Source organism: Chrysochloris asiatica, unplaced genomic scaffold, assembly GCF_000296735.1.
Source record: "Chrysochloris asiatica unplaced genomic scaffold, ChrAsi1.0 scaffold00083, whole genome shotgun sequence".
Classification (NCBI taxonomy): Eukaryota; Metazoa; Chordata; class Mammalia; order Afrosoricida; family Chrysochloridae; genus Chrysochloris; species Chrysochloris asiatica.
Window position 1 is genome coordinate 9,370,007 of NW_006408601.1, and position 15,728 is coordinate 9,385,734.

At 50.7% G+C, this 15,728-nt stretch overlaps 1 protein-coding gene across 1 annotated transcript in view; it reads right to left on the reverse strand.

Annotated features, from left to right (window-relative positions):
• Window positions 1–220: 220 nt before the first annotated feature.
• PTPN5 (protein tyrosine phosphatase, non-receptor type 5 (striatum-enriched)) overlaps window positions 221–15,728 on the reverse strand; it is a 43,801-nt gene continuing 28,293 nt past the window's right edge. Inside the window, exons 7-14 of the mRNA XM_006865835.1 lie at window positions 14,128–14,317; window positions 11,835–11,919; window positions 6,258–6,337; window positions 5,937–6,074; window positions 4,837–4,947; window positions 885–1,045; window positions 695–808; window positions 221–314 (exon numbers count right to left, since the gene is read on the reverse strand). Coding sequence (XP_006865897.1) covers window positions 221–314; window positions 695–808; window positions 885–1,045; window positions 4,837–4,947; window positions 5,937–6,074; window positions 6,258–6,337; window positions 11,835–11,919; window positions 14,128–14,317 — 973 coding nt within the window. The remainder of the gene's footprint in view (window positions 315–694; window positions 809–884; window positions 1,046–4,836; window positions 4,948–5,936; window positions 6,075–6,257; window positions 6,338–11,834; window positions 11,920–14,127; window positions 14,318–15,728) is intronic.

The window sequence follows — 15,728 nt, forward strand, 5'->3', positions numbered from 1 at the left end:
GAGTCAGGCCCCAGGGCCTCAGGCCTGGCCTGGCACATCCCTCCCCCACCCTCCCCCTACTCCCCAATATTTACAGTAGGAAGAGCGATGCAGGGGGGCAGGGGCCAGGCCTAGGCGAACAAAGGAGGAAGGAAGCGGGTTGGGTGGGAGCAGATCCAGGGCCTGAGGCAAGGTCCTGGGTGGGGGGTAGGGCCCAGAGGACCTCAGCAGGGGAGCAGGGTCACTCCTGGGATTGGCGGGACAGCTGCTTCTCGTAGAGGCTCATGACATGGTGCACAAACTGGTACTGCTCACACGTCTGGATCATGCCACCCCTGCCCGGCAGACACACAATGTGACCACGTTAGGTGCCCCACCAACCCTGGAGTGAGTACTAATCATGGGTGAGACCCTTTAGGGGCTGTGGCTTTCTGCAGGCTGAAGAGACCATTCTCTGCCAGCCCTTCCCAGATCTGACACAGTCGGATCTTGGGGACACAGGGGACATGTCCCCCCCGCCCTCAGCCCCTTTCCTCCTGTCCACTACCTAGGTTTCTCTCTTCTCTTCATGGAACCATCAGTTGGCTGGATCCTGACCCTTTATCAATCTGTCTTCTCCACTCTCTGTCTGCCAGTCTGTCCATCTCTCCCTTCCCCCATGCACAGCCTTCCCCGCTGCCCCTTGGGGCTCTTCCCACCCTGGTCGTGAGCTGACCTATCCTGACGGAGCTGGCATGTAGTCTTCAGGATGTCCACCACGCCTTCCTGTCGCAGCTGCTGGCAGCAGATACTGGTGGCGATGAAGCAGCCCGTCCTACCAATCCCTGCACTGAGGGATGAGGGGAAGTGTCAGGGTGGGCAGCCTGTGGGGAGTAGCCCTACCTAGGATGACTGGGAGGACCCACCTGCAGTGGACAATGATGGGGGCGCAGTGGGGCCCCTCCTGCTGGGCTGCCTCCTCCACCTCCTGTACCAGATGCAGGAGTGGTGGGGCACGGTCTGGGGTCTTCTGGTCAGGCCAGGATGTGAACCAGTAGTGCTTTAGGCATCGCTCTTCGGTCCCGCTCTGTCCAGGAGACAGAAGCCCACCCAGATTTATGTGGACTTCTCAGCCCCACCAACCATCCCAGAGATGGGGATGGAAGGGGAGGAGAGAAAATGTATGAGGCCAGGGGCAGGGAGTGGAGTCCAGTCCTTCCCATGGGCACCACAGTTCCCAGTGGTGCTAGACAGGGAGCCACAGTCAGCTTGGTCCCAGGTGCCGGTGAGTATCAGCAGTTCTCACTTCAGCTTTGCCTCAGAGATTCCAAGATCCTGGAGAGGGGTGGGGAAACCCTGTCTCCAGCTCATTACTGCCTGCAGGCTTCTTGTCATGGGCTGAGTAGCGTTGAGCTGGGCTGGGCCATGATTCTCAGTGGTTCAGCAGTTATGTAATGATGCATGTGGCAGTTGTGTGATGATCCCCCATGATGTGGACGGATGTGGACTAATCCCAGTAAGAGGAGTAAGGGTGGGCTGGTATGGTGCTGCAGAAGAATGCACTAGACAGCGAGGTTGGTTTGAACTGCAACATCGATGGTTCAAACCCACCAGCTGCTCCTTGGAAACCCTATACAGAATTGTATAGACTTGCTATGAGATAGCACTTAACACCAACAGGTCCCTCTGCTCATTTCTCTGTTGTAAGATAAAAGGTATTGCGGAACATACCCAAGGGAAACTGGGGTTATAATAGGATTAGGGTATTGCTGTTGTTGTAAAGTGCTGTTGAGTCAGTTCCAATTCATAATGACCCTGTGTAGGGTTTCTGAGGAGCAGCGGGTGAGCCTGAACCACCAACCTTACGGATCAAACCGACTTTGCAGTTCAGCACATTAATTCACAATGCCATACCAGGACACTCTTGCAGCTGGTGAACTTGAACTCTTGCAGTGTAGTGGTTGTGAGTCAGGCTCCTAAATTCAAGATCAGCAGTTCGAAACTACAGTCATTCCACGGGACAAAGATGAGGCTTTCTGTTCCTGTAAAGATTTACAGCCTCAGAAACGCAATGCAGGCTCACTATGAGTCGGAACCAACTCCACAGCACATCACCACCACCACCACCACCAAGAGGGACCTACCACCACTAAAACAAAAGATCCTGAGTGAGTGTGTCCTTTGGACATGGGGACCCTGTACTAAGAAACTCCCAGACTCAGGGCAAGAATGAGATCAAGATGTGGGGAGATCTCCAAGGAATACCAGGCCTGCAGATAGATGCTGAGAGGAGACAAGGACTTTCCCCCAGTGCTGAAGCACAGAGAAAGCCTTTCTCTAGGACTAGGACTCTGAATTTGGACTTTCAGCCTCTTAAACTGAGAGACTAAAGCTCTGTCTGTTAAAGCGATCCACTTGTGGGATATCTGTTATAGCAGCACTAGATGATGAAGACAGTCTCTTATCTTAGTAAGTGATGCAGACATCTTTTGGTCCCCAAATGACTCTATGTTCATGTCATTATGTTGGCTGCCTGCCTAGCACCATATTTACATCTTTCAGCTTTTGGGGCCACTACAGAAGGAGCTCTGGTAGCGTACTGGTTACGAATCGGGCTGTGAACTGCAAGGTCAGCAGTTCGAAACTACCAGCTATTCCATGGAAGAAAGATGAGACTTTCTGCTCCCATAAAGATTTACAGCCTTGGAAACCCTATACAGGGTCGCTATGAGTCGGAACTGACTCCATAGCACATAACCAGTAGGCTCTGGACTCCTGCTGTGGCGCTGTAGGATCAGCACTGGACTGTGAACCACAAGGTTGGTGGCTCAAACCCACCAGCTGCTCCTCGGAAATCCTATACAGGGTCACTATAAGTTAGAACTTTCTTGATGGCACTTAACAACAGTGGTTTCTACCTTCCCCAAACATCAGTTTTATTATTTCTACAGCCCGAACCCACTAATTTCTTTGATGCCGAAGGGACAGCTTTCTCTGTTTTGCTGATCCTGGAAGAAGCACATCTTCAAGGTGGGAGGATCCCTCCCCCAACTCTTCTGGGCTGTTTTGAACTGCTCATATTTTCTGTGTTTTCCTTTTTCTTTCCCTTTTCTCTAGCTACAAGCTCCCCATCTGATCATCCAAACACAGTAGGGAGCGTCGGCCCTCTGGTGGACACATCAGGCACTACTGTGGCCAGAAGCCTACCACTGCAGGTGAAGGGGCCTTCTTAAGTTGTTGTTAAGTGCCGTCAAGTCGATTCCGACCCATAGCGACTCTGAACAGGGGTTCTGAGGCTGTAAATCTTTACGGGAGCAGAAAGCCTCCTCTTTCTCCCACGGAGCAGCTGGTAATTTCGAACTGCTGACCTTGCGGGTCGCAGCCTGATTCGTAATCACTACGCTACTAGAGCTTTTTAAGTTGTTAAGTGCCCTCAAGTCAGTTTCAACCCAAAGTGACCCCGTATAGGGTTTCTAATGAGTGACAGGTGAGTTTGAACCACTGATTTGGTGGTTCAAACTACTTTGTAGTCCAGTACATTAACCCATGGCGCCACACCAGGACTCCTAATGTTGTTGTTAATACCGTGGAGTCGGTTCCAACTCATAGTGACCCCGCATGGGAGCTCTGGTAGCATAGTATAGGAGGACTCTTAATGGGGATTTCAAAATGCCAGTGGACCTTCAAGTCTTAAAGATAGCGCTGGAGCCCACAGACTCCTTCACCCAGACAATCATGACTTGGGATGCATTCAAAACAGAGCTGGAAGGTATTATGAATTCATAGAGCGGTGAGAGGTAGCCCATCAGAATTAAATTCGACTAAGGAGCTCTGGTAGCATAGTGGTTACGAATCGGGCTGCGAACCTTAAGGTCAGCGGTTCGAGACTACCAGCCGCTCCGCGGGAGAAAGATGAGGCTTTCTACTCCCGTAAGGATTTACACCCTCGGAAACCCTGTACAGGGTCGCTATGGGTCGGAACCGACTCGACGGCACTCAACAACAACAACAACAAGGCTGCTCCTTGGAAACCCTGTACAGGTTTGCTATGGGTCGAAACTGACTCGATGGCACTTAACAACAACAACAAAGGTTTGTAAAGGAGTCCTGGTGTGGCGCTGCAGGATAATGCTTGCAGGACTGCAAGGTCAGTTTGAACCGCAAGGCCGGTAGTTCAAGTTCACCAGCTGCTCCTCAGAAACCCTATACAGGATCACTATGAATTAGAACCAACTTGATGGCACTTAATAGCAGCAACAAGGTTATAAGGTCCATCACAGCAAGCGTGTCAGTTCAAACTCACCCGTCACTCCTTGGTGTGTAAAGAATGAAAAGTTGGTGGTTTCGCAGAAGAAAGACCTGGTGATGTGTTCTTGTAAATGCAGCCTAGTAAACACTACGGGATAGCTCTTTCACATAGGCTGATGTGTCAGGGTCCACTCCATGACACCCAACAACAACAACGTTTGTGAGGGATGGTACAAATGGTGAGCACACGTGGGGGGGTTGGAATTGTGAGTTCACTCCGATGTACCTAGGCAGAAAGGGTGCACTGCCTACTTCTGAAAGGCCAGCTGTTAACAACTCTATGAAGCACAGTTCTACCTGAATGTATATGTGGTCTCCCTCCAGGAGGTGAGTGTGTGTGTGTGTTTGTGGTTTGGGAATGTGGAGCCTGTCTCTGGACCTCAGGTTCATGTATGCGTTCCTTCTCTATTTATGCCTTATCTCTGCTTATCAGAAATCCTGGGAGTAACACAGGCCTCGATCTCAGCCACCGTGGGCTCTGGGACTGTGTTGTCCATGGTGTTCTCAGTCAATCTCCAGCCATCTACTTCTCTCCCCGCTTCACCAGCCAAGTCCAGCCCGAGGTCTCACCCTGAGGGAGATGAGCCGCAGCCGGTAGTCCTCCGTGTGAATAACCTTCTGCACAGTGACCTCCACACCATCATAGGTCGCCTGCTCCTCCGGCCAGTACTCAGTGCACTTCTGCGGGAGTCAGATCAGACTACCATGAGACCCACAGCTCCATTCCCACGGTTGTATTCTCAACTAAAGAAACTACAAGTTACTTCTCTTTCCTGAACCTCAATTGCTTCATCTGGGAAACGGGAGAACTAATACCCATTTAAGGGGATTGAATTAAATGTGTTATAATGGTCAGCAGTTCAAAACTACCAGCTGTTCTGTGGGAGAAAGATGAGGCTTTCTGCTCCTGTAAAGGTTTACAGCCTCGGAAACCCTACGCAGGGTGGCTATGAGTCGGAACCAACTCCACGGCACATAACCACCATCACCACCACTACCGCCACCGCCAATGGCTATGAAGGAGTCCTGGTGTGACGCTGTGGGTTAATGCACTGGATTGTGAAGTTGGTTTGAACTGCAAGGTCAGTGGTTTAAGCTCACCAGCTGCTCCCTAGAAACCCTATACAGGGTCGCTACTGGTCAGGACCGAGTTGACGGCACTTAACAACAAAAATGGTTACAAAGGGACTGCTGGTGATTCTGTAGGGTAAATATTGAACTGTGAGCCACAAGGTTGACAGTTCAAATCCACTAGTTGCTCATGGGAAAACATGAGGCTTTTCTGATCCCATAAAGGTTTACAGTCTCAGAAGCCCTATACAGGGTTACTATAAATTAGAATTGACTTGATAGCATCTAACAACAACAGTGGGCATGCAGGCAGCTGCGCCAAGCCTGGCACACTGGGGGCAGCAGAGCCTTGTGTTTAAGATCACGGGCACTGGATGTGAACAGAGGAGCCTGGGTTTCCACTCCAGGCTCTGCCTCTGTGTGGCTAGCAGCAAATGACATAACCTCTTGCAACCTGTTGTTACTTCATGGTGAACTGGAACAGGCTCTACTGACCTCAGAGGATTATCTGACGCAAAGGTGAGAAGACGTTCAGCCCAGGGCAGGAAGCAGCAAACCCTTGGCACTTGTATGGGGTCCCTGTGTATGGGGGTCCCTACCTCATTCATCTCCTCGATGTTGGTGACCATGACAATGATGGGTGTGTGCTCCTGCCACACCATACGCCAGAAGTCGCTGACCGTGCTGACGATGGGTCCCTGAGTGGCGATGTACACCTTCTCCTCCCCACCGTAGCCCTGTGGCCAGCCAAGGCCCAGAGGTCAGGGTCAGAAGCAGTGCTCCTGGAAACCAGTCCCACCCTCATGCTCTTCCCTGGGGCTGGCAGGAACCACAATGGCTTAGGGACCAATCTGAAGGGTGGACACCACTGGCCCTGGGCCTCCCTTCCAGGGAGAGGTCATCAGGGTGAGGCTACATACCCGGATGTAGTTGGCATTGATGTAGGAAATCAGGGGGTCGTCAGGGTCCGGCGAGGTCAGCCGCACTCTGCTGTGAGGGTCTGGGTTTGGGGAGACAGGTAAGGCTGGGAGCTAGACCCTCTGGTGCAGGGCCCCATTCTAGGGTACCCGCATTTCTCCTAGTACCTAGTGGCTTTCTCCTGACTCATCCCCATGGGCCACCTCAGGAAGGTGAGGACCCTGGCTAAGGAGGGCGAGTGCAGAGAGGGGCCCTGGGTCTCTACCTCCGGAGGATCAATGCCATTGCTGTTTAAGCTGCCCTGACCTCACCCGACTGCACCCCTCTCTTGGAGTGGGGAGATTGAAGTCCAGGCAGGAATGATCTACAGTACAGATCCTGGACAGCAAACAGCTTACAAAGCACACACCCTTTCTAGGCCTTAGTTTCCCTACCTGTAAAATATAGGTAAAGATGCCTACTTCTTAGAGTTGTTTGAAAAATCAGTGAGAAAACAGATGCCAAAGCGCCGTGGGAACTGTAAAAACCCAACCCAATGCCACCGAGTTGATTTGACTCTGTCAACCTTACATGGGAGAAAGACTACCTCATCTTTCTCCCATGGTGCAGCTGGTGGATTCGAACCTCCGACTTTGTGGTAAGCAGCCCCATGCCTAACCCACAGTGCCACCAGGGCTCCTCATGTAAACTGAAAAGAGCTGCTAAGATTTGGAAGTAGAAAGTGACAGGAGGACATGAGGGGCAGTGGGGAAGCCTTCTGAGTCTAAAGGGAGCCTGGAAGGGTCTTGGTGGAACAGACATCTGTGCTCATAGGCTTTTCTCCATCAATCCACAGGTCAGAGGAGCTCTGATGGTGTCAACAGTTAGGTGCTCAACTGCTAACTGGAAGGTTAGCGGTTTGAATCTACCCAATTGCTCTGTGAGAGGAAGATCTGGCAATCTGCTATGATAAACATTGGTGGTGGTGTGCTGGAAATCTTCACGGGAGCAGAGAGCATCAATCTTTCTCCCAAGGAGCGACCGGTATATTTGAACTGCTGACCTTGAGGTTAGCAGCTCAGTTTATAATCCACTCCACTACCAGGGTTCCTTTCATAAAAATTAGAACCCACAGTCTTTGCTGGGGATAGTTCACATCCTTCACAGAGCCTCTTTACCTTCTAACCATTAAGAGCCCTGCACTCTCCCATGAAGGAGCTCTGCTAGCACATTGGTTACGAGTCGGGTTGCTAACCTCAAGGTCAGCTGTTCAAAACCAAAAGCCATTCCGTGGGAGAAAGATGAGGCTTGCTGCTCCCGCAAAGACTTCCAGACTCTATGCAGGACTGCTGAGTCAGAACCGACCCCAGAGCATACCACCACCATTCTGCCATGAGCTCCTTGTATGATCCCCCCTGCTCTCCCCGGCTTGAACTGCTTCTTCCAAGTCCTGTTAACCAAGGTTTGTGGCTTGAACTGAGTACACTGCACATCTCCAGTCAAATCCCTCTGCCCATTTTCTAACTTTATTGAAGATCCTGGGTGAGAGACATGGACTTATAGGATGGACAGGTCTACTTTAAGACAGAGCTAGACTGGGACCTCAGCTGGCCACTGCTAATTATTGCTACTGTGGGAAGGCACCAACATGAAAGCCAGATTCCTAGCACGGTCTGAGCTATCCCTGGCAGTGGGAATCCTTGGCTCGAACTCTCAGCTGTAATCAAACTGGATTCTACAGTCATTTCTTCCTCAGAATTCCTTCGTGGAGCTGAGAACGCCAGCTTGGGAAAAATGACCTCATTTTGAGAAAGTCCGTTTACTTTGGGCATTTGTAATTCCCTCACAATGTCCTGTCACATTATTTGACATAGGAAGTACTTAGTACATTTTAAATTAACAAGTCTTTGGACTGGGGTTTTGACTCCTGATAAAGTATATGCCTTTGGGATGAAGACTCTCTTGGTTAAGCATCGTATCCCCCTTCTATCACTTCCCTTTGAAAATCAACCTTTTGGGTAGAAAGAACCTTGATGTGTGAAACCACTGTAAACCTACTGTAACTTTTTGGAAGCTTGAGGGGTTTATTCTCATGCTGTCAATTAAATAAAGATGGCGTTTTCATTTTTTAAAAAAAAGATTACAGCCAAGAACACTCTATAGGGCAGTCTGATTCGGTCACATGGGATCACTATGAGTCAAAATGGACTCGATGGCACCTAACAACATCTGCTTGCCAAATCCCATAGTAACAAATCCCCCAGCTCAGTCTGCCTTTCTCCCCGTACCATGCCGACGATCCTGCCAGTTTGCAGAGGCTGGGATTGATACGGCAGGTGAGATGGGGTGGGCAGGGAAGCTGGCTGGAGTCTGGGGGCCTGGGCTCTAGTCTGGCCTTGTCATCAGTTCACTGTCTGACTATGGATAGTGGTCCTCAGTTTCTCTTTAATAGTCAGGAGGGCTGGACTAAAGGCACTTCCAGTGTGTACCTTATGGGGTTCTCAGGGGCAAGGTAGGGAGTGATTCAGAGTACCCACCACTAAGTCAGACAGTCTGGGTTCAAATCCTGACTATGGCTTAGCAGCCACTTACTTAATCTCTCTTTGTTTTATCTGTAAACCAGGGGCACTCCTCCCCAAACCACCTTATGTGTCTTGTAAAGGTTCAATCAGTTTACACGAACAAGGAGAGCCCTAGGAGCAATAACTGGCATACAGCCACCACTACATAGCAGGCAGCTGCTCTCACCATTATACCGGAGCAGGTAAAAGAAGGGTGCCAAGCCCAGCAGGAAAAACAAGGGAGGGAACAAGCACAAGCTTCCTGTTGCCAGTTCTTTTCTTACCCCAGCCCAGCTGCCTGGGTTTTGGCACGTGACCTGGGGGGACAGCTGGGGGTGGGGCATACAGAAGAAGGGTGGAAGGGTCTTTGGTGTCAGAAGTGGAGAGAAGCAGGAATCAGAAGATTGGGGGCTTCTAGGAGCCCATCAGAAGAGCTCCACGCAGGCTACGTCTCTACCCCCCACCTGCATCTGCCCAGATTAGTTGGCCACAAGGACAGAACTAGGCACTGCTCACTCTGGCCAGACACTGGGTCTTTGGTATTAAAGAACCACTCTGTAATGGAGTTTGCTCTGCCTCATTCAATAGACTCTTCCTGAACACAGGCGCTGTGCCAGGCACTGTGCTTGTCAGTAGAGACTTCTAGAAAAGCAAGACATGGTCCTTGTGCCCAGGAAACTCACAGTGTAGCGGGGGCAGAAAGATGGGCAGGCAGGATGGGTACAGAGTGTGGCATGTGAGCACTAGGGTTTAGGGATCACAGGGGGCCCTTGATGTAGCTTTGTGGGCAGGGTGACACTTGGATGGGTTTGAAGGAGGAAACATAGGAAATACCATTGGGTCTGACTCAAATGCAGAGGGAGAGATGGGGCTGGCGGAGAGGTGGGGCTGGTGAATCAGAAGACAGAAGGTCTTTTAGATGGTGCTCAGGAAGTTGGATCTGCACCTGGAGAGTTCACAATGGTGGTGTTTGAGGAAGAGAATGATACAACATTTCTGTTGTACACCATTCTGGAAGCAATGGTAGAAGATGGATGGTGGGGGTGTGCCAGGGAGTCGGTTCCGACTCATAGCAACCCTGTATAGTGTTCCCGAGGCTGTAAATCTTAACAGAAGTAGGAAGCCTCATCTTTCTCTCGAGCATCGACAGGTAGATTCAAACTGCTGACCTTGTGGTTAGCAGCCCAGCTTGTAAACCCACCAGGACTTGTGGAAGATGGATGGGAGGGGGAAATGTGGCAATCAGGAGACTAATTCACAGATCACAGCAGTGATTCCAGCAAGAAGTGTCATGGACTATCCTGCCCTGCACAGCTCCAGGGGCATTGATGCCGATTTCGTCTGTGTAAATGACACGCCTGAAGCTGGGCAACATGGAGGTCGTGGAACCAACAAGCTATTAGTGGTGGAGATGGAGAAGAGGAGCTAATTAGTGATACCCATCCACCCACCTACCCACCCAACTGTCCTAAATGCCTATGGTGTGCCAGGCACTAGTTTTGGTATATGGGACACTGAAATGGCTCCCATGAGCCTTGTCTTCAGTGCTGTCTGCACTGGACTGTGAGCTCTTTACAGGCAGTCTGTGGGTCATTCTTGGCTGAATTCTGAGTCCCTGCGCAGGAGCTGGGCTACATCAGGGGCTCAGAAAATATGTGCCAAGTGACTGAGAGAACCAACCTCCAGGTGCCTCGGATCTGGGTGGGGACTTCTGCCAGGCCTTATCTGCTCTCTTGTGCCCTAGGTCTCTGTAGGGGCAGGGGCAGTCTGTGTTGGACATGGAGAAGATTCTGTGAGACTTGGGTCTGGAGGTTGAGGACATGGATAGAGGGGCTCAAGGCACCATACAATCCAGTGGGGATCACAGGCATTGGCTCCCACCCTCCCGCTGTGGGCATTCTGGGGAGCCACCAACATCCTACATTCTGGTGTATCTGAGCCCCTTCCTTCAGCTAGGGCTGGGGTGGGCAAAACTGAGGAAAGAGGTGAGTGGCACTGAACAATCCATCCCAGCCTTACATGGCGCTTTGTTTAACCGGAACTACCAGAGACAGCGTAACCATAGCAACCACAAGTGGAAATTTTAAAAGTTAAAAATAAGTCATGACATCTTACATGTTGTCGGAGATACTGATGGTAAAACTGCTTTTCAAAAGCCTCACTACTCCATAAACTGAGTGGAGTAGTCTGTGGGGATTCACTTTCAGTAAGTCACCCCCAAGCTAGACCTGGGGCCTGGGGCCAGAGCTTGGCAGGGGCTGTGGAAAGACAGGGGTTTATGAAAGTGAACTGAAAATGCCACCTCAGGGCTGGAAGAGGAGCACTAGGTCACCTGGTCTAACCACCCCCGAAGGAGGACCATCCCTCTGAGACCTCCCAGGGGGCTGCTCATGTGCCTTGTTTGAGCACCCTGAGTGACAGGGAACTTGTTATCTGACAGAGACAGTTCATAACCCTGTGTGCAAGCTCTCCCTGCTAAGGGCTTTCAAGCTGACCACACGGAACTCAAGCACAAATGAACCAGACTGAGGACACAGAGGCCCGGGTTTCAAAGGCAGCTCTATACGTACTAGCTCTGTGACTGCCACTAACTTGCTGTGTAAACTTGTAAAGCACATGACCCACTGACGGCTCAGTTTCCCCATCTATGAAATGGGAGTAAAGATGGTGTGACTGTGGACAAGCCACTGAACATCTCTGAGCCTTAGCTGCTTTTTCTAGAAAATCCTCCCACACTGAAGAGGGAAACATTTCTCAGCTACCACATGCTATCCAGGAGCTGTTAGCTTTCTCTCTGGGCTTCCTCTGAGCCCAGTACCTACCTGGCAGGACAAGGACGTAGGAGATGCTGTGGGGAGGAATGAATTGGCCTCTGCACTTGCCAGGAGTGTTTCCTTGATACCACCATCCCTTCTTCCACAGTGACCAATGTCCCTTCGCCCCTAGAGGTCCCACCCTGGGGGTAAGGTCTTCCTCAGGGTGAAGAGACATCAGATGAGGGTGAGCTTGCCCCATTGCCCTGGCACAATGTGTACTCACTAGGAAGGATGGTTTTGTACCGGTTCTTCCGCACCAGACCAGGGATGTCGTATTCTTTTGGATCCACAAAATTCATGGGGATTTCCTGTGGGGGATGACAGGGGAGTGTGAGCAAGTGTTCCAATCCAAGGGTTGCTGGGTAAATTCTAGTCCAGGATCTGGCTTGAGAGTACTCGTGTGTTCATTCAGCAAACATTTACTATTAGACGAGTTAGGTCACATAAAGCATTCATAGCAACGTCTGGCACATAACAACGTCTGGCACATAGAATAAATGGCATTAGTTTGATTGCTTTTTGAGGGACAGCCAGGCACATAGTAGACACTCAATTAATCGTTGACTGAAAAAGAGCAAGAGAAAATGGCAACGTGGCCAATCACTGCCTCCTTTCACATTCCTTGTGCTGCAGCAAAACTGAGTGATTCTGTTGTTTGTGTTCCTGCTCTGGTGTCTCCAGCTCGGGGCCCTGGTTTGTGCTGCCTGCTCTGTGGTGGTACCCACCCTGTCTTCATTGCCTCATCCATCTTAAAGGCACCTCTTCAGAGATACCATCCTTGATTTTCCAGCACGAGAGAGGCCACCTCTGAGCTCCCAGGGTTATAGATGTACGTCTCAACCACTCCTTGTGCCAACAGCTCCAGTGTGAACAGCACAGCCTGGCTCCTGAGGTCTTCTCAGATCTGACTCCTCTTTACTTCTGGCTGACCTCACGGGACAATTCACACCCAGGTATTCCAATCTCTTCCCTTTTGCTACTATTCTGTTCTCAGTCTACCTCCACGTCTTAGTACTTTCTCTCCCTTCTCCATCTCTCCAACCTTTCCTGTTCTGCTCTAGTCCCACCTTATCCGGATGGCCTTAGGAATGACTCCCAATGCCTTTTTCCCCCGAGCTTCTCTTTCAATCTATTCAAGGAGTTCAACACCAGACTACACACATTTTAGACTGTTCTCCACACCCCCACCCCACCCGCCCCCCAGGACACACTAAGTATGGGTTTTGTGAATGAGGATCATAATGCATCTTAGGGTGCCAAGTGCCGGTAGGGTGGGTACTCAGAGTATGCTCCTTTCTTGTTGGGTAAAAGCAACAATGTATCTGGATGTCACCAGCACCAGTGGGAACTTGGGCGAAGGATGTAGATGGTGGTGGTAACTCAGAGGAGGAGCTAAAGTTGGAGTAGCTGAAGAGGCTTTCTTGAGGGGTCAGGTCTTCCAGGAAAGTTTGGATAGGGTGTGGGAGAAAGAGGCCAAGTGGGGGGCATGTTAGTAAAAGCATGAAAGGAGGAAGGTACAAGTGGGTAGCCAGTTTGAAGTACAATCCTACATGAGCAGAGGGACCTGAGGCTGGGGCTACACCAACTCAGGTAAGGTGAACTTTTTTCTCATGCAGGTGGTACCAGCTTCTAGAGAACTTGGAACAGAGGCCACAAGATAATGGAGGTCTCTTCAGACCTACCAGTCCAGGTAGGGCCAAGGGTGGTGTGGGGTGAGGGCTAGAGGCAGGGAGACATGAAGGGGGTACACTGCTTTCTACCCTCTGGTTTCTACCAGGAGGAATTTCCCCCAAACTGTCTTGGCCTCTTGTCCACTTCTCCGGCTCCCCCCACCCCTCCCACCCCGCTCTCCCCTTCTACCCCCTGCCTGCCCAGAGGTATGTTTGGTTGAGGAACTGGGATTGGGGACCTTACGGGTTAGCTCTACCCTGTCCTAACGGCTGCTGTGAGTTGGAATTGACTGATGCAGGGGGCTGGGTGTTACTACACACCTCAGCTTCATTTCCAACTTTGCCTTATCAATAAAAAAAAAGGGGATAGCATGCTCCTTTCTGTCTTAGCTCTTAACTGCTTCAGAATTCAGGCAGGTAAAACAGGGATGTCATTTACTCATGACACCTTGGAGTTCAAGAGGAGGCAGCTGGACTTTAGCTAGGGGTGAGGATCAGGGGTAAAATTTCAAAGGAAGGAGGAATAGTGGTTGGGGATGTTGGCTTTATGAGCACAGTGATGGTGAAGAAAAACTTAGAAATGCCTATTGGACACCAATCATCCTGTTGGGTGCTTAGCACACATTATCCATTTCGTTTATCCTTGCAACAATCCTGTGACTTGTATCCCCATTTTCCTGATGAGGAAACTGAGTGTCAGAGGCGAAGCAATTGCCTAAATTGATAATGAAATGGTGTCAGTCCATTCCACATGGTGAGTTCTGGATATTATGCGCATGGCAGGTAATGGGTGTGAGCAGAAAGGTCTGCCCATTGTGTGTGGCTGGCTTGGGGTGGGGGACTCACGAAGAACTCTGCCTGCAGGAGGAAGGGGTCCAAGGCCTTTTCGTGAAGTTCCTTGGCTTGGAGGACACGGGAGGCGCTAAGCAGGTACTCGCGGGCAGACTCCTCACGGGGGGACATGATGTAGCCGAAGCCCTCCTCATTGCAGCCCGGTGTGCACATGTCCAGGGTCAGGGAGACGTTGGAGCCTCTCCTGGAAGAGCCAGGAAAGGAGGAGTCTCAGGGGCAGGGAAGCAGGGTGGTGGGAGATGGGAGTAGAGATGGGAAGAGGGTGGGCTTAAGGAGGAGGAGTAGGAGGGTGATAAGATCCTGTACCACAGGAGTGGGGTCTTAGACCTAGACTCAGGCCTGACTCTAGGTCTCCTGTCTTCCACAGAGACGGAGCAAGCTGAGTAGGGTGTTTGGGGCCCCATTTACAAAGGGTCATGCCTGGTTGCTCCATCCAAGGCAACCCCAACACTGGTCTCCCCTGGACTCTGGTCAGTCCCAGCTTCACAGCACCCCAGAAGCTCAGACACAGTGAGCATCTGTTTAGAGCAGAGTCTCCAGACCCTCAGCTATCACTATCCTGGGTCCAGTAGTTCTGGGATGAGGGTGTCATGGGTCCAGGAGAGGCTAGGACCCTCGGTTGTTAGGAACAGAACAGTGGGACAAACATTACTGTGCTCAGTGTCTGAAACTACGGAACAGGAAGGGCCTTCATTATACGAAAAGGGAAACTGATCCTAGAGAGGTAATAAGAATTGTCAAGTAAGGAATCTCAGTAAGTAAGGGGCAGAGCTGAAACAAAAAGTGAGGTCTTCTGACTCCTGTCTAGGGCTCTATGACATCAGGTGACCAACTTGAATCAGGTGTGATCTGGCTAGGTTTTGAAAAGAGGGTGCTTATAGCCTTGGAGTCCTGCTGTGGCTCTGTGGGCTAATGCGTCAGACTGCAACGTCATTTGAACTGCAAGGTTGGTGGTTCAAGCTCACCGGCTGCTCCTTGGAAACCCTATAGAGGGTTGCTATGGGTCGGAATCAACTTGAAGGCACTTAACAACGACAACATAGCCTTGGTGGTGCAATGGTTGATGGTTAAACCCCGGCAGTGCTTGGCTGCTAACTGAAAAGTTGGGGGTTTGAACCCACCCAGTTGCTCTGGTGATCTGCTCTGAGAAGGACAGACTGTTCCTGCCGCTGTGTGCCATCAAGCCAGTTCTGACTCACAGCAAGCCTGCACAGGGTTTCCGAGGCTGAACATCTTTATGAAAGCAGAAACCTCATCTTTCTCCCACAGAGTGGCTAGTGGATTTGAACCGTTAACCTTGTGGTTAGCAGGCCAATGTGCAATGCACACAGCTACTAGGCTCTTTACAGTTAGATTTATTGTTGTCCTGCTACGGAATCCTATGAGGACAGTTCTACTCTGTCTTATCGGGTCACTGTGGATCAGAATCAGCTGGTTGGTACACAACAATAACAACATTCCCCAAAATGTGCTCTGTGGATCACGATGAACCCCATAAACATAGGGTTCTGTGGTTAAGTGAATTTGGGGAATGCTGCACACCACCCTCGTTAACGACTTAACAATGCTCACCAATGTGTTAAAAGCACTGACAA